This window comes from Phoca vitulina, unplaced genomic scaffold, assembly GCF_004348235.1.
Source record: "Phoca vitulina isolate PV1807 unplaced genomic scaffold, GSC_HSeal_1.0 scaffold5, whole genome shotgun sequence".
NCBI classification, from domain to species: Eukaryota; Metazoa; Chordata; class Mammalia; order Carnivora; family Phocidae; genus Phoca; species Phoca vitulina.
In genome coordinates, this window is record NW_022589708.1 from 30295873 (window position 1) to 30314876 (window position 19004).

General features: G+C 43.1%; 1 protein-coding gene across 1 annotated transcript; it reads right to left on the minus strand.

Moving 5' to 3' along the window:
• Positions 1–1850: 1850 nt before the first annotated feature.
• Positions 1851–10631, minus strand: ACOD1 (aconitate decarboxylase 1). The gene is made up of 5 exons (XM_032402830.1): positions 10586–10631; positions 7130–7291; positions 6356–6445; positions 4692–4897; positions 1851–3805 (listed from the first exon to the last, which is right to left on the minus strand). The coding sequence occupies exons 1-5, from the start codon at positions 10592–10594 to the stop codon at positions 2827–2829; spliced, it is 1446 nt and encodes a 481-aa protein (XP_032258721.1). The 5' UTR covers positions 10595–10631; the 3' UTR covers positions 1851–2826.
• Between the last annotated feature and the right edge of the window lie 8373 nt (positions 10632–19004).

Here is a 19004-nt window from a genome sequence, read left to right on the forward strand (position 1 = left end):
TCCTTATGAGTCTTGAATAACTTATATAACTGGATTTTAAAAAAGCCTTCTGATGAAACCAAAAGCAGGAACAATAACATTTTTATTTTTATTTTCTACATTTTTTTAATAAAATTTTTTTAAATGGTAAGATGGAGTTGATCGAAATTTAAAATTTTGATCTTTAAAAGAGACCACTAAAAACATGAAAAGACAAACCACAGACTTGGGGGAAAATGTTTGTAAAACATATATCTGATAAAGAACTTATACCCAGGATATATAAAGAATTCCTACAACTGAATAAGAAGACAACCTAATTACAATATTTCTCAAAAATAGGCAAGAATTCATCATTTGGAAAATGCAAACTGAAACGAGATACCATTACATACTCATTAGACAGGCTAAAATAAAAGAGACTGACAATTCCAAGGGTTGGTAAGGATATGGAGAAACTGGGACCCTCATATATTACTGGTAGAAATGTAATGTGATAGAGCTACTTTGGAGAAGTTTTTTGGTTTTTATTTATTTTTAAGATTTTATTTATTTATATGACAGAGACAGAGAACACAAGTAGGCAGAGTGGCAGGCAGAGGGAGAGGGAGAAGCAGGCTCCCCACTGAGCAGAGAGCCCGATGCGGGACTTGATCCCAGAGCTCCGGGATCATGACCTGAGCCAAAGGCAGACACTTGACGGACTGAGCCACCCAGGCGCCCCTGGAGTTTTTTTTTATAAAGTTAAACATGTACTAACTAAATGACCCAGCATTCCAACTCCTAGGTATCTACCTAAGAGAAATAGAAAGATATGTTCACACCAAGACATGCATGTGGATGATCATAGAAGCATAATTTGTAGTAGACCCAAACTGGAAACAGTCCACTGTCCATCGACTACGGAATGGGTAAATAAATGTATATTCATACAATGGAACAGTACTCAGCAATGAAAGGGAATAAAGTACTGATACATATGTGGGAAAAAAAAACCCATTATGCTAAGTGAAAGATGCCAGACACGTAAGACTACATATTGTGTGATTCCATTTTTTAAAAAATATTTTATTTATTTATTTGAGAGAGGGCACAGAGGGAAAGTGAGAGGGAGAAGCAGACTGCCCGCTGAGCAGAGAGCCCGACTCGGGGCTCGATCCCAGCACCCTGAGATCAGGACCTGAGCTGAAGGCAGACGCTTAACCGACTGAGCCACCCAGGCACCCCTGTATGATTCCATTTATATGAAATATCTGGAAAAGACACAACTATAGAGATAGAAAATGGATCATTGGCTGCTGAGGGCTGGAGGTGGGAATGGGGATTAATTGCAGGCCCACACGAGGAGTTTTTGTTTTTTGTTTTTTTGGCATGACAGAGGTACTCCAGGTATTCTGATGGCTCAGTTGATGGAGCATGCACTTCTTGATCTCGGGCTGTGAGTTTGAGCCCCACATTGGGTGGAGAGATTACTAAAAATAAAATCTTAAAAAAAAGAAGTACTCCAAAACTGGATTGTGGCAATGTTTGCACAACTTTGTAACTTTACTAAAACTCATTAAACTGTACACTCAAACTGGATGAATTAATGATATGTAAATTAGAAGCTAATAAACTTATTAAACATTGTTTTTAATGTATACACAATCTTTGTGTTTTTTAACTGGAGTATTTAGTCCATTTATTCTTTTTGTAATTATAGGTATATTTGGATTTTTTCCTGTTGTTTTATATTGTGTTTTTTGTATGTTCTACATTTCTCATTTTTTTCCTCCTCCTTTCTTGCCTGCCTTTGGATTATTTTTTTCCCTAATTCCATATTTCTCCCTCAGTTTTTTTATTTTTTATTATTATTTTTTTTAATTTCTCCCTCTATTAACCTGGAAGTGATACATTCTACTGCTGTCTTATAATGTTACCTGGAAATGTCAACATGCATACTTACAAATCAAAGTCTAGAGTTAATAGCTTTGCCCTTTTCTCAAATGACACAAGGAATTTAGACTACATTAACTATAATAACTCCCTGCTTATATCTATTGCTAAAGTTGTAATTTTTAACCCCATAAGACATTTCTATTATTTTACAAAATCAATATTTAATTACTCACATATATACTTTTTTTTTTTTTTTGGCTGCCGTCCTGTATTATATCTCAGACTCTTCATCCATGATATTTTTCCCAAGAAATTTTTGTAACAAACGGCAATATATTGTAGTGGTTAACAGCGTGGCTTCCAGAGCCAAACTCCTTTTACTTTTTACACTGCTTCTTATTTCTGCTTTATCATAAGGAAACCGAGGCAGAGAGTTACCCAGCAACATGCCTAGGGTCACATTTAGTAAGTTGTAGGGGCAGGATTTGGACCCACCAACTCCTTATATTTAAACCAATAGCACCCCCTCCACTGTGGAGGGTTTGTAAAAACCCGTGGTCTAAGAAATCTGTTGGTGGCACAACAGGCCAGAGGCCTTCTCCACTGTGAGGAAATTTACATGTAGGTTCAAATTCCTCCTACATCTTGAAGTTCATGAAGTTCATAAAGAACTCCTCTGTAAAGATTAACTTTGCAAGCAAATTACAAGTGGCTTGAATTTCAGCCTTATGAATGCTTATAAAATCAATTTCTCTGTGTTTCTTGCATATTTATTATTTTGCTTTAGGTAACTGGAACTGTCTGGCAAAATTTATAGGACAAGACTCCTTCCATAAAAATCCAATTCTCTTTCTGGACTCTTTCCACCTTGCTTCCCTTATTCCTGGGCAGATCGACCGTAAACCCTTGCTTTATAAAGCAAATCACCAAATTCTCCCCAATATAAAGTCACTTAGATGTTGATAAACCTCAGGAGAGATTGTACGATGGAATTGTTAAATGCTGGATAGATTTTGAAACCATCTCTGGTGGAGAGGGTCCTTTCAGCAGAGTGGTTAGCACAGAACAATCTTCTAGGTCTTCTAGATTCTCTACGAGCTCGAGAAGCCTTTCTACTGTGTCGCGGGACAGCGTGCTGGAGGCATTGACTCTGAACTTCTCCCGCAGGTCCTCCTGGCTCAGTGGCTTCCTCCAGTGGCCGTAGAAGGTATCCGAGCACTCTGTGAAGGTGGCTCCATCACTGAGAGTGACACTTACCTCACAGTATAGTGTGTTGAAGCTTGGCAGGTTGTCCCGAGGGTACTCCAGCTGCACTTTCCTGAGCAGCTCTCTCACCTGTGGCCTGTCGATCTGGCATTTGTGGAAGGATGGGACGGTGATGCCACCATCGAGCAGTGTGGTACAGGCCACATACTGGAACGAGTGACGAGCTTCATGCTCCGAGTCTGGGAAGGGCCTGTTGACATACTGGACATCTGGAATTCTGAGCACAATTCTCTCAATGCGGTCAGTGGGAAGCAGGGCTCTGTCTGTTACAAGGTGCTTTCGGACGGACGTAACTGCATCCGCCACCCAGTGGGTGGCCAGATGTGCAGGGAACCTCTTGAAGGCCACATCCTGCTGGTCCAACAGCCACGTGTGGGAATCTAGGTTTGGAAGAACCTGTGGGGAGTAGTTGGCATAGAAGGCCCCAAAGCCCGTCTGCATGTCCAAGACCTGCTTGTTTCCTTGGAGACCCAGCATTGCCAGGAAAGTGGATTCCATCCCATGCCTGGCAGCATTGCCGATATGAAGAGGCTTGGTCTGAGTGGCAGCATTTGCCATGGGTGCCCCGGCATGAGAAACAGCAATAGCCAGGGCCTCTTGGCACTTTGTCATGCTGAGCCCTAAAAACTTGGATGCGGCCGCCGCACTACCCAAAGTTCCTACCACTGAGGGGGGATGGAATCTGAAAAGTAAAAAAAAAAGCGAAAAGTTGGAGATTTACAGACCTCAGTCACCAGGAGGCAGTGTAGTTAGTGGTCAGGCGTGTGGATGCCACAGGCCTGCTGCCTAGGTTCAAATCTCAGCTCTGCCACTTACTAGCTGTGTGATCTTAGCAAAGTCACTCAACCTCTCTGCACCTGTTTCCTCTCCCATAAAATGGTGCTAATCGTAATATCTACTCATAGGGTTTCGTGAGTTTTGAATGAATCTACAGGCTTACAATAGTGCCTGACACAGTAAATTTTTAATAATTATTGCCAGAAAGGCAAAAGTTGTTATTTGCTGAAATCCCACGTAAGTAGCTATAAAAATGGAGAGCCTGGTAGAAACTGAAAATTCACTCAGTATTCCAATTTACTCCTCTCCTAGCAGGCGGGATCAACTGGAAAAGTAAATATAAGATTGAACTACATGATAGAGTCAACATGGGACCATTTTTGATTAGTGGGTTGAACAGTTTCAAGATCTTCTGAATGTTCTCAGTCTGAAGGACCTTAGCAAATATCAAAGTAGATTCTACTTTGAGATGGGATTAAGAAGATTCACAGTACCCGTGGATGCCAAAATGACATGAATCATCCTCGGACTAGAGGCCCCAATTAATTTTATGCTCGTGGTTGCTTGACCCTCTAAACCCAAAGGAGACTTTTCATTAGTACTTCTGAAGTCACACCTTTGTATATGGATATATGGTTTGATATGTGACTGGAAAATTGACTTAGCTGTCAGCACTAATGTTAATATTTTCAACTGAGCTAAGCTCTATGTCAGAAGGCTCCGCAGAGATAATGATCAACAGGTGAAGGGGGCATGTGTCTGCCTCTGGATGGGGCAGATTCTCTCCGTACCTCTTTGGTATGTCACTGGCTTCTTTGGAGAAATGCAATAATTGGCCTTGTACTTCAATCCCAACATTGAAAGCTAGCAGCAGATCAAGGCCAGAAAATGTTCGACTTGAAGGGAGAGCTTCTGCTAAAGCCATGAGGACAGGAAGGACAGCTCCAGAAGGGTGGGTGGCGGGATGCCATGTGTCATCAAAATCCATTGAGTGAATCTATGTAAACAGACACACAACAACCAAAAACCAAAAAAATAATATTTCTCTAAATGCAGTGACCAGTAAGGGTTTAGTTTCATAATAACTTTATTTGATGTGAGATTTTTTAGATCTGATTATCTGCAAATAAAACCTATAAGCTGGCTGTAATTCTTAATCATGTGGCTGGGCACTGAGACATGCTGTCCTCTGCCTAGAGCAGACAGGACTTTGGGGAGCAACTAGAGAGCCCCCAGTGGGCTTGGATCTTACCCAGGTGGCCAGAAATCTCTGGCACAGCCCCTGGAAAGAGCTATATCTCCCTTAAAAATAAGGCTATGAAATTAGGTGGTGGTTCCTCTCTCCCTCCCCCACCCTTCAAATAAGTTGCACTAAAAGTTTAATATCATTTATTCCATATCAGGCCATATATTTTTGTACCTTTTCATTATGAAATAATTTTAAATTTGCAGGGAAGTTGCAAGGACTCTTGAACCCAGATTAACTATTAAGCTATATTTTAAAATCATTATTTTCTGCTATAGGTTTTATTCCTCTTCATCCTGGCCATTAGCTTATCCCTTATACAAAATAGTAATAACCAGAAGTTCACTTAAAAATAGAATTCCAGGGGGGCACCTGGGTGGCTCAGATGGTTAAGCGTCTGCCTTTGGCTCAGGTCATGATCCCAGGGTCCTGGGATCAAGTCCCGCATCGGGCTCCCTGCTAGGCGGGGAGCCTGCTTCTCCCTCTCCTTCCTCTTGTGCTCACTCTCTCTCTCTCTCTCTCTCTCTCTCAAATAAATAAATAAATAAAATCTTTAAAAAAAGTAGAATTCCATGTCTATTGGATGTGGCTGGTCTGGACGCTGGACATCTACTCCTGGATGCACTGCTGGATTTGACTTTCAATATTCTGAGCTACTGTCCCAAACCATAGAAATATCTCAGAAGTCCCAACACATTCACGTCTAAATTATATCTTGTATATAGATACAGACTGCCGCTGACACACAAAGCAAAAAAAATCGTCAGATGAAAAGTGCTGATTTTTGCTTCAGAAAATGTAGACACCATATGGCCATTGTTTCTTTCTCAATAAATATCTGGTGAATGAATGGATGGATGAAAAGCTGGTTATTGAATAGAAACTGGCACTGGTTACAACAAAAGGAACTGAGTCTAGATATCGAGTTTTATATTTTTTGCTATCTATATTCAAAGTTTAGATACCTTAGGGTGTTTTATCTAAGTCCTCCATCTTATTTCCTGTGCTTCACAATTTGTTTGAAAAACATCAATTCACTGTCAAACACAAAAAATGAAGTAACTACATAGAAGAGAGGACAGACCACTTCATCTCTCTGAACTTCAGTAACTCATCCGTGAAATATGGAAACCGAACAATTTCTGAGCTATTTCCTGGCTCTGAAATTATTATTGTCTCACAGTTGAAAAGATACGTAAGCCTCCTTACAGCCACACCGTTCACAAAAGCAGCATATGATGGCGGGAGCCTTAGGTCTGGTCGACCCCAAACACTGCTGGACATGTTGGAACTGTAGATCTGGAACCAAAGAATATCAATCAGTGATACAGAGTGAAAACACAACATGCCAGTCACCACTTCAAGAGCCGTTCCTCATCTTTGGAGGCAATACTTTAACGGTGCTTATTTGAACACTTTGTGCTGAATCACAGCCTTAAACCATTGGAATTTTCTCTTCCTTGTAGAAGAATACACAAATTTCCCCACGGAAGGGAGAGGAGATGTTGGGGCTCTGTCCCAGGCTGAGATCCACAGGTGTGCCAGGGGATGGAGTCTGAATTTATCCTTATTTATTCCTTGAGGGTAAATACCAGGGAAGGTGGACCAATTGTCTATACCAAGTACATCCTTTGGAGAGTGGGTGCTCCATCTCCCACATACACACCCACTCTGCTCAGAGTGCTGAACCAGCTTTTTCTCCAGAGACTCTTAAAGCCCTTGCATGAATAAATGGTAGATGCTATTGGGGTAGACGCTATTCCTAAGATTGGTCTATAGACAGTAAGTGAAGAATATAGATGAGTATTAAAACTCATAAATAGAGCATAAAACCATATGCAACAATGCTACACACACCAAATACTATCTCTAAAACAAAGAGTAGAATAATAGACCATGAACACATATCTCCGGGCACATTGGTGGGATACCTCATGAGCAGGCATTTGGTTTTATATCTAAAGTAGACACCGAGCTTCTTACCTTACTGTATTCGCTGGCTTTGTGAAACACTTCTGTACTGGTTCCCAGGAAGCCAACACCCAGAGTATCCAGAATCATTCTCTTGCTTCTTTGAATAACGTGATCTGTCAGGTGTCCCACTGTCAAGCCATGGATCACTCTGGCAAAGCTTTCTGTGACAGACTTTAAAGAGAAGAGTGTTAGAACAGTGCTACATGCAATTTGTATTTGCTTATTCCTTGCTATACAAGAGCTTGAGGTACTTTTATGTGACGAGTTTTGCTCCACTAGGGGAAAGCCAGTTAATCAACCTAAGTTCAATTCCTGAAAAATGATGAGCATGGAGCCCCTGCTACGTGTGAGGCAAAGGGATGTGGAAATGCCCGATAGCCAGTTTCTGTCCTCGAGTTGAGGACACAGGCCAACATGCGGGTGATGGCCACAGAGAGGGTGGGCTATGGCGTAGGGAAGCACAGTTAGGAGACGATGGGAGGGACATCTTGCCCATAAGGTGGGCATGCTGGGACCGGTGTATCCATCTAGGAGCTGCCATTGTTAGATATGCACCAGGTGTCATGCTGACTGTTGTAAATACAATATCCATTGAATGCCGCAAGTTTCTGGGTAGGTGTTATGAGCATCATCTCACTTTGCAGGTAAGGAGACCCAGACTTGATGTCCCTGAGTTACACAACTCTTATATGGTGGAGTTTGGACACAAATTCCTATGGGCCTAACTCCAAACTGCTGCATGTAATTATTAAGCCACGTTTCTTGAGGAGGAAAAGAAACATCAGAACACGTGGTGTTCTTGTTGAAAATGAACATTTCTGGTCCCTACTCCAGACCTCCAGAATTAGACTACCCCCCCCCACCCGCAAATGAACAAGAAGCTTTGGAAGCATAGCACAGGATTCTGTGTTTTCATTAAGATCTTTAGATGATTCTTAAATGTTCTAGTGCTATCATGTCCAACGTGGTAGCTACTCTCCACATCGGCTATTGAGCATTTGAAATGTGGCTAGTCCAAACTAGGATGTGTCATAAGAGTAAAATAAACACTGGGTTTTGAAGATTTAGTAGGAAAAAAAGAATATAGAGCATCTCAGTAATAATTGTAAAATATTGATTATGTGTGCTAAGATGGTAATATTTAGGATATGTCAGTAAATGAAATGTAGTATTATAACTAATTTTATCAGCTTCTTACTTTTTAAAATATGGCCACTAGAAAATTTAAAATTACACTTGAGAACCACTTCCTGTCTATTCTTGTTGGTGGAGATTACCTGGACGCATTGATACCTGGGCTGGTTATGAAGACTTACGGGAGTCAGCAGGTGAAGGTGCCCGGGACAAGTATGGAGGTTAAAGGCAGAGGTGGCAGCGTGGACTGGGGCTTAGAGATGTGAGGGATGCAGTGATTTAGGCAAAGCCCAGCTGCAGAGCTGCACACGGGACAGAGGTGAGAGGGGTTTGCAGGCTAGCACTGAGTGGTGGAAGTTACACCAGGCTGAAGACTGTGGCTTAAAGGGGAGCCATGGTGCTGTCTTTAAAAAGGTTCATATGATCAGAACTGTGTTTTGCAAAGATCTCCATTGGCCCTCGTGCAGAGAGTGGATTGAGAGGGGTAGACAAGGGCAGGTAAGAGACTGCTGCGATAGCCCAGGTTCTGGGTGGGGATACGACGGTGCCATGTGCCAAGAGAGGGAGCACAGGAAGAGGGGCAGCTGTCTGGACAGTGATGACGGGCTCGCTGTGAACTTGCTGAATATGAAATGCCCATGCTCATCCTAGCGGAGAAGACCATTCTGCTGCCACCCACAAACCAGATCATAAAAACCTGCAGGATTATTTGCATTTCAGAAGCAGCAGAGTGTTTTAAAATTCCTTTAAATATCAAGTTCTTCAATGTATAGGTGATTATTTTGTTTTCTACATGTCTTCCCAAGAGAACATCTATTATGTACCACTAAAAACACCCACTCTTCAACTGTGTCTCACGACATGCGTAGTACTTAGCACCACTTAGTAAATGTCAGCTTGTTTCCCTTTTCTGCTCTGATTATTGCATCATTGTACAACTTCCTTTGCCTCTCTGAGCATCAGATACTGCTTTTTAAAACATAGGCTATAGGGCGAGGGGTTTTTGAATCAGAGGATCTGGGGTGTGTGGGGCTCCCTGATGCTAAGATCAGTGTCTGGGCAGAGGTTCAGAGATGGAACCAGTGGCCATCTGAAAGTCCTCAACCTGCCCACCAGCTGGTCCCCTATTTTCAGTCTTGAGATGACCAAGTCACAGAGCCCTTGCCATTTTCAAAAAAGGATGGGCTATGTCCTATGTCTCTGAAACTTTGGTAGAAAGGTGAGGGGAGCCTGGGGTGGGAGAGAGCAGGAGAGAAGGCGGATGGGAGAGAGAGGGGGCTGGCACGGATGTTTCTAATTAGGATGGAAAATAATAACTTGGATTGTCCTGCTGCTAGAAATGTGGGTAAACATATTTAGGGACAGGGGCAGGGAAGGAGGGAAAAGCACTGGCTTGATGATCCACCAAGTAAACTGAGAACTGGTTGGATCCCTTGTTCTAAGCAAAATGACCTCTTTTCAAGCTCTCTTTCCATCCCTACAGCTCCCACAGTTGAAGGCATTTAGTGATTGGTCGTTCATCTCTCTGGGGTTAGATCCGACCTGGGAGAGGCTCATGCGGATACGTGTGTGCCTGGGGAGCATGTGTCGTGGGGGCAACCACATGGAGCCTGGAAGGGGATTATGGCCTCCGTTTGCATGATCCCATGGCGCTAGAGACCTACGAAGGTAGGGCCCCCTGGGGATCTCCTGACAAGTCCTGGATAGCGCCCTTGTCCCAAAGAAATGCTCCCGAGGAAGAAGGAACATGAGAACATAAACATGCAACTGCTCAGCTGCCTGTAGGATTGAACCCGTCTATTTCTAAAATGTTTTTTTGGTCTTCCTGATTTTCTCATGGCATTTACAACTCTTTTTAGTAAAATACTGTGATCAATGTATAAATTAAGGCAAAACATGCAGCCATTTGATAAATATTTCACAAGTTCTTGCCATGTGTCTGGCGCTGTGCTAAGCTCTCTAGAACACCAAACCAAGATGTTAGGATTCCTGCTACAAAAAGATTATCTTCTCCGGGGAACTAAGGACAGTAAATAGACCATTAAAAAGGCAATCTGGCCATGCCATAATGGACACAGACAAAACCAGGAGGTTAAAATTCAATGAGCTTGTAATAATTCATTTTCTTCCTAATTCTGTGCAACAGAATCACATCTCTTACTGGTAAAACACCGATGAAAAACCAGATGCAGGTAATTAGATAGCCCAGAGGCTATGAGAAATGCTAAAATGCCATTTCTGAAGAAGCAGCAGGAAGCTCTAAGGACATTGAGAAAAGGAGAGGTAAGCTAGAAAACCAATTTAAATAAGCCATGTAAGATGTGACAATACCTTGAGCATCGTGTCGAAATTGGAGGCGTATCTCAGGCGCAAACTGGAGGAGGACTTCGCCGGCTGGGTGACACCCTTTATACCTTTCAGTCTTCCCAGCCCATTCCCCTTCTCTTTGTTGTGACCCTAAAGTTTCCACTATTTCAACACCTCCCACATACGTACGCTCACTTCAACTTCCTCATGATGAGTTGTTTAACCTATGGGGGATGAGGAATTAAACGAGGCCAGGAGGGAATGGAGAGACGGTCAAATGATTTCTCATAGACATCAGGGAAGTGCTCTGACAGCAAAGCTAGGATTGCATCCTGGGCTTAGATGCCAGACCTCAAACGCAGAAAAATGCACCCTCTTTTATCCAGGTATTCCTGCTCTGAAAAATTTATGCTAAGGAAATCGGCATGGATGTATGGAAGAAAAAAAAAACCACAGATTTGCTTATAAGATTAACTAGAAACAATCAAATGCCCCCAAACAGTGGGTTGGTGAAGTAAAATAGGGCATGGGCAGTGTTTAAGGCACATTCATTTACCCCTTCATGTCACCCCTGCTGGTCACTGTTGTCTGGGGACAAATGTGCCAGCCTGAGTTCCTGGTAGCTTGAGATTAAGAACCTAGAAGGGCATTGGGAGTTAATCACGCTTTTCTCCTGCTCGACACTTGTTGGGTCCTGCCCTGCCTTTCTGCAGATGCAGATCTCTGGTTCCTGGTCCTCTGCTCAGCTGCTGGGATACACGGCCTGCCCCCCTGCTCTCTCCCACGGCACTGACCCCACAGCCTGTCCAGGCCTCTTTGCTTATAATCAATCACTCTGGCATGGCTAGTCTGGATCTCGCTCTGCTTCTCTGGGTAATTACTGTTTCCTTAGTCTTAGACAGTTGGTTTATACTCGTAGTGGTCCAAAAAAAACCAAGTTATTTAACATCTGAGCAATTCTTAAGACCACTTTTACATGAAATGAAAAATAGGCTATGATGACTTCAACCATCTCACCGTGGTAAAGCTTTATAAAGGAATGATGGGCGCCTGGTGGCTCAGTCCGTTGAGCATCTGTCTTCGCTCTCGGGTCATGATCCCAGGGTCTTGGGATGGAGCCTGCTTCTCCTTCTCCCTCTGCTTGCTGCTCCCCCTGCTTGTGCTCTCTCTCTCCCCCTCTCTCTCTCTCTGTCAAATAAATAAGTAAATAAAATCTTTAAAAAAAAATAAAGGAACGATGAGCTTTAGTAAGTCTGATAGGCTTTAATGTAAAGTGCCATCATTTAGCTTCTCTGGGCTCAAGTTTTGCCAGTATTTTTTTTTTAAATATGTCAACTTGGCTAGGCTATGATATCCATGTGTTGGGTCAAATACCAGTCTAGATGTTGCTTTGAAAGTGTTTTTTGGATGTGATTAACATTTAAATCAATAGACTTTGAGTAAAGCAGATTATAATGCGCCTCATCCAATCAATAGAAGGCCTTAAGAGAAAAAACTGAGATCCCCCAAGAAGGAGTTCTGCCTCCAGATGGCTGTTCAGACTCCAGACTCCTGTGTCCACTCTTCCCTGGCTCTTCAGGCTGCCAACCTCCCCTGCAGATTTCATGCTAGCCAGCCTTCACCATTACATGAGCCGATTCTCTGAAATCTCTCTCTCCATTTGAATTCATTCTAATCACACACACACACACGCACACACACACACTCAACGTTCTATTAGTTTTGTTTCTCTGGAGAACCCTAATACAAAATGCCCTCAAGGCCAGCGGCGTCCATATCATTTGTCTTTGTATCTCCAGTACCTTTAATCATCTCTGCCCCATTCTGGGTGCTGTGTGAATGAATGTGTGAGGGAGGGCATGAATGTGGACCCTAGTGAGTATGGTAGCTCTAAGTCCCTCCCCTATTCTAGTTTTTGGACAGTTGAGAAATTGCACTTCAGCCCTGGGGGGTAACATTCTGCCTGCATGTCCTAAAATGGACAGCAGGGGCTTTTCTGAAAGGCTCTGGAGCTGCTCTGCCTCCATGGACTTCTGGAATGTTGGGGACCAGTATCAGCTCAGGAGCTCATCCTGGGGAGGGATGAAAGCTGACTGTGGGACCAGTTGGCGTCAGGGAGTAATGAGGAGGAGTTTAGAGACCAATGGGCCAATCCAGCAGGGCTTTGCTAGGAACATGCCTTCATGAAGTCACATGAGCGACCATGCAGGATCCGGCCCTGAGTGCTGAACTCTACTGGGGAGGGACTGCCTCACCCTCTTAAAAGGCTGAGGCATAGGGATACCTGGGTGGCTCAGTCGTTGAGCGTCTGCCTTCGGCTCAGGTCATGATCTCAGGGTCCTGGGATCGAGCCCCGCATCGGGCTCCCTGCTCGGTGGGAAGCCTGCTTCTCCCTCTCCCACTCCCCTGCTTGTGTTCCCTCTCTCGCTGTGTCTCCCTCTGTCAAATAATTAAATCTTAAAAAAAAAAAAAAAAAAAAGGCTGAGGCATAGATCAGAATGCCAGTCTGTCATTTTATACTTTGGATGTTCCTTTCCGTCGCAAGGCTAGATGCTTTCACCGTGTAGGGTCTTTCCCTAGGGCAGTGTGGCTGGGAAGTCAGGTGAGTAATGAGATGCTGCTTGCTGAGTATGACTGGAACACACACAGTGGCAGGGATTTCAGGGACATTCACCAGGACATTCACAAGTCCCTGCTCCCACAGAGTGGATATTTCTCTGTTGGTCTTCACCAGATGCAGTCCTTTTAGGTTACCCTAGATGGTCTCTGTTTACTTCTTTTTCTCTATTCCCCTTTAAGAATCTATACTGATCGTCTTCCTCTTGTTGCAACACTCCTATACATCACAGCACATTCTTTTTTGGTCATGTTTTCAGTGTAGTTCTCAGAAATTACATTTGAGTTCTTGTAACTGGTAAGGTTACTTGTGGCATATCATGTCTTCCTGAAGTATCTTCATGGTCCTGAGACCTTGTCATTGCTCTTAGACATCTCTTGTTTCATCTCATCTTTAGCATGGGTCATTTGTACAGAACTCAGTCATTATATGTGGATTTTGCTAGTTTAATTTGCAGAGGTAATCTGTGTGCCCCCATCCTGGGGGTCCCTCATGTTGCTCCAATGCATGAATCACAAGGAATAGATCCAAGAATGAATGGGACTGATCATGTTTAAAAGTATTAAAATTTTAAGGTAAATAATTAGTGGAAAGTTGGGGTGTAAGAAGGAAAATGATCAGGAATGACATGATTGAAAAATACAGTAAGTCCAAAAACAAGGTTGAATAGGGCCCAACAAGGATAAAGAGTAGGTGAGTAAGCGAAAATATGAAATGCCACACAGTACACTTGCATAGGTTGTGAACTGCTCCTGTGTAGGAGGGCTCCATCTACATCATAGACATTGTAGCTTCGTAGGACTACGATGCTAATTGCATAGCAGAAGACATGAAGTTTTTCATTCCAATGAAATCGTTATAACAATTTTTCTGATGAGGAAAGTAAAGTATGCTGGAAGACAATTCTGCATGGGTCTCACACGTTTCTTCACATTTTGCCGGCAGACTCACTGACTGTTTATTCCAGATTATCTTTTGAAAAATGAGCATAGTAAACAGCCTTGGAAAGTAGAAGTATTATCTCTGTGGAGGAAAGGGCAAGCAGGCTTACTGCCCATTATAGAAGATTTGGGTTCCCTGAATTCGGGGTTCCTCTCCTGTAATAAAATTCCCTGCATGTGCAGATGTCACCTCTTTCCATTGTTGTGGGCAAGGGGGCTTTTCTTGTTGCAAGAAAAAGCTGATACTCTGCTATTTCTGTGAGTAATAAAGTCCTTTGTTTCTGGCCCAGAAGTCTCGTGTCTTCTGCCACCATCCATGAAACTGTGGTAGGCTACATTGTTAGCATGCTTGTAGGATAATATCTCAGTCCTTGACATGGTGTCTGGAAGAAGGGGAGCATTTTTCTGAATAGCAAAAAGGTACTCTATGAACTACCAGCAGCCAGAGAGGAGCTAAGTCCAGAGCATAAATATAAAGGGGAGAGAAGGTGGGGATAAGCAGCGGGGATGGTTTTTCTAGCCATTTCATTGATCATCTATGTACATTGAGGGCCCTCACAACTTCTAAGATCAGTGCTGACCTCAGTGTAAGATGCTTAACCCTTGCTATCTAAAAAACTCAGGTAGGGGAGATTTTAGAAATCTGTTCCTCAGGTAAGGCCCCAGACTAATGAAACAGACTCTCTAAGGGTGACAGGCAGGCATCAAGTATTTTTTAAATGTTCCCCAGATGATTCCATCTGTAGCGAAGGTGAGAGCCTAAGATCCTGAGATTTACTGATGATGTTCCCTTCCTCCCGTGTAGTCAGCACTTACTGGTCTCTGGCCTTCCACTCTGGGATTTAAGGCTTGCTCCCTCTCCAGATATGTACCTGGCTTTGTGCAGAGCCCTACAGTTTCTCTAGTTCTTGCCGGCTCTTTCTTCAGTCTTTCCCTGGGGCCCACAGATCTCTCCAGATGCTATCTCTTGTCTCCATGCAGTTCTGACTTTTGTCTGATTTCTCCTAAGCTGTGTCAGGCTCCACTGGGCAACAAATTATTTCTTTAAAGACCCCAAGCACTGAAAAAAAGAAATGTAAGTCCCTTCTACCCTTTCTGCCTACTTGTAATAAAAATCAATATTCATGAGGCACTGTCTGAATATCAGGCACTATTTTAAGAACTTTATATATATTAATGTGCTATTTAATTCTCAAAAAACATCATGTTCTCCATTTTGCAGGCGAGGAAACTGAGGTGGTGAGAGTTGAGTGACCTGCCCGAGGTCACCCCGCCAGGACATGGGAGAGCCAGGACCTAGAGACAGGCAGTCTGGCTCCAGAGTCTACACTCAGCCATGCGAAATGGTAAAATGAGGGTAAAGGAGTTGAATAATAGGAATTTCCCCATGGTATCTATTTTGATGCTTTTTTGGGGGGAAATGTCAAATTCTTTCAAAAATTTTGGCTTATCTTTTTGGTGTCCCTGCCGAGCAGATGCCGGAAGGCCTTGCCCGTTTCCCCTGTTGGGCAATTGAGCGGTGCTGTTGCATCATGTCACACTTCCCTGACACTGAGTAGGGGCATCCGTGCTGCCTGTGCATTGGATGCAGGGGATGGATCTGCTCGACAGGGTCTCAGCCGGCACCTGCAGGCTCTGTTCCCCCAAAGCCCACTCACCAGTGTGGGTGGATCTGTTAAATGCTCATTTCTGGCAGTTAACTGGGCATTGGCCTGTCTGGCGTGGTTGTCTTAGCCCCAAGACAGCCTTGGCTCCCGTCCTCCTGGGAAATATCCCAATATGTATTTTAGTTCATCTAGGCAAGCAGATTTACTTGTTGAGAAGAGTGGTTCTCAAACTGTGTGTATCAGAGTCACCCGGAGGGCTTGTCCCTAGAGTTTCTTTTAGAAAGTCTGGGAAGGTCCAAGAATGAACATTTCCGACAAGTTCCCAGGTGGTGTCCGTGCTCCTGGTGCCATACCCACGCTCTGGGAAACACTGCCTCACACCCGTGCTGCGGTGTGGTCCACCCCAGCGTCCGCAGGGGGCTTGCTGGGAATGCAGAATTCCAGGCCCAGCCTGGACCTATTAAATCAGAATCTGTGTTCATTAAGTTTCTCAACATGTGATTTGTGTGCACCTTGAAGCATGAGAAGTGTTAGTTTAGACCACGTATTTTTGAACCCATTTAGGACTCTTAAATGTCAAACAAAGATAAGCCTTATTGGTTATCAATATCCAAAGTAGTCAGTACATTATACTATATTCTGGCCACAAAGGAGACCAAATAAGAATTTATGGGTGACTTAGGGCAAATCTATCACAACTCACTCCAAATGACTCAACATTATGTCCTTCTAACAGAGAAAAGGTAATATCTTCAAATTGATAGCAATTTAAAAGATTGTTAATACTCATATGCTCAATGCAGTCTAATGCCAGACGGGAAAGATGAGCTTTTTTAGCCCCTTCTCTTCCAGTAAAACAATGGATGGCATAACATACACACTCAATTTAGAGGTTACTTAGAGTTTGAATACTTTGAAAATCAGTCAGTTAGAAATACAATCTGTTAGTTCTGGGTCACTGATGTAGGAGATAGAAAAAAAAGAATGCTATTTTTACAGTTACTCTTACATTTTGGAAAAAATAAAGATAGGCAGACAAGATAAAGTACATCAAGTTTTCTTTCTAAAAAGTGGGAAGAAAAAAAAAGAGTTATCGAGATTCTTGTTATTTTCCCTAAGTGTCAATGAAAATTTTTGGATATCAAAATCAAAGATGAATGATCAGGTAAGTGTCCAAACACAGTAAGAGAAAATAATTTGCATCTGTCAATAAATTCTGACAAGGTGTGTGAGAATAATCAAGCAATACCAACAAAACCTCTACTTCAAGCCCAAAATGTGCAAAATGGAAGCATCTAGTAAATGTTTCTGAAATATAAAATCTAAATGCTACAAAAGCCTGAAACTTAATAGTCAAAATAGCCATCTTTCTTGAGTGTTTATGATGGGCCAGCAACCGAGCTAAGAGCTTTATCTGTATTCAACACAGTCTCATTAATCCTTGCCCAAACTTTCTGCTCCCATGTTTGCTTGTATTTTGCAGATGAGGAAACCAAAGCCCAAGGAGTATTCGTCTTTATATACGCATGCCATCATTATGGACGCTCTCTGCAAGAACCTCTTGAAATAATTATTAGCTTATTTTGCCTGAATGTTGCTGGTAGGAGGATACAGAGGGAAACATTCACATATTTCTTTCTTTGCCTTTTATTAAGATGAAGAATGTTTCAGTGCCCAATCGTCTTGCTGTGCCTGGGACTGAGGCGTTTCATTGCCCCTGGCACACTGAGATGTTGGTTAGTTTCTGGAAAATTCAGGGAAGTGCAGCCTTAGAGTTTAGGCTCTGTAAGCGGTGGGCTCCAGCTTTTCTCTAGTTTTATTTTTTTTTATTTTATTTTATTTATTTATTTATTTATTTATTTATTTTTTATTTATTTGCGAGAGAGAGAATGAGAGACAGAGAGCATGAGAGGGAGGAGGGTCAGAGGGAGAAGCAGACTCCCTGCTGAGCAGGGAGCCCGATGTGGGACTCGATCCCGGGACTCCAGGATCATGACCTGAGCCGAAGGCAGTCGCTTAACCAACTGAGCCACCCAGGCGCCTAGTTTTATTTTTTTTAAGATTTTATTTTTATTTGTTTATTTTTAAAGATTTTATGTATTTGACAGAGAGAGAGGGAGAGAGAGAGAACACAAACCGGGCGTGGGGGCCAGAGGGAGAAGCAGGCTTCCCGTGGAGCAGGGAGCCCAGTGCGGGGCTCGATCCCAGGACTCTGGGATCATGACCTGAGCCGAAGGCAGACGCTTAATGACTGAGCCACCCAGGTGTCCCTCTAGTTTTAGTTAACAAGCACTTCTTAGTGAGAAAAGGGGACTAAAAGCCCTTTAGTGCCTTAAGATCTATTCTTAATGGATTAGTGAATGCTGAGCCTGCTGGCACTAGAATTGGCTTTTTTTGTGTGGCTTTTTTTTCCCTCAGCCATGGTGATGGATCTGTGGGAGATGGTGGGCCTGAAGAGAATCACAGTCTGACGTCTAGGAACCGGATCCTGTGATTTGCCCCACATAAAGGAACACGGTGAAGTAATCAGCTTTGAACGACCCTGGGTGTGTTTCAAAGGCTGTGTGCCCTTTGACTTTTTTAAGTGGTAAATGAAAAGGCCAGCCTTCCTTGCTGTACACCAGCAGTCTCCCCTGTTTTGTTATTTTGGCTCGTGAACTCATCTTCAGTGAGGTTGATGTGGTTTGAAGTGTAGGGGTTTGGAGCCCATGGGCAAGAAAGAATTCTTGAGACATTATTGGTGCAAAAAGGTCATTTTATTAAAACACAGGGACAGGACCCATGGGCAGAAAGAGCTGCACGGGGGTTGTGAGGAATGGCTGATTATACACTTTGGAGCTGGGGGAGGTAAAAACAAAGGGAAATTTCCAAAAGGACTTTCATCTGCTAAAGAAGAATCCCAAGACCCTGGAGGCCTAGCTATTGTCAAGCTAAGGTTGTTTCTCCCCCTAACAAAGCATGAGCATTAAGACAGTTGGGTTTCCTGGAGGAACATTATACTCTGCCTGCCTCAAGTACTTGTCAATGGGCTGCAGGTTATAAGGACATTTCATTTTGTCTACATTTCCTTCTGCCTTTGCTCTCCATATCAGAGTTTTGTCTGTGGATCCCCATAGTGGCCTGAGTTGAGGGCGCAGCCCTTCCTTGCTCTGCAGGTTTTATTTCCTTCTGCTGGGAGTCCCTGCATTTCATGGTCTTGGAGTGGGGAGGGTGGGAAGCATTTCTTATGCTAATTTCTGGCTTGGTAGATGAGGATCATGCACGTAGTATAAAGTCAG

Excerpts from the sequence above, each read along its gene's own strand:
- ACOD1 (XM_032402830.1), bottom strand. Across the intron at positions 4,898-6,355 it reads CTTTTGTGAACGGTGTGGCT|ATTCACTCAATGGATTTTGA; the intron begins GTAAGGAGGCTT and ends CTGTTTACATAG. Across the intron at positions 3,806-4,691 it reads GCCAGTGACATACCAAAGAG|ATTCCATCCCCCCTCAGTGG; the intron begins GTACGGAGAGAA and ends TTTACTTTTCAG.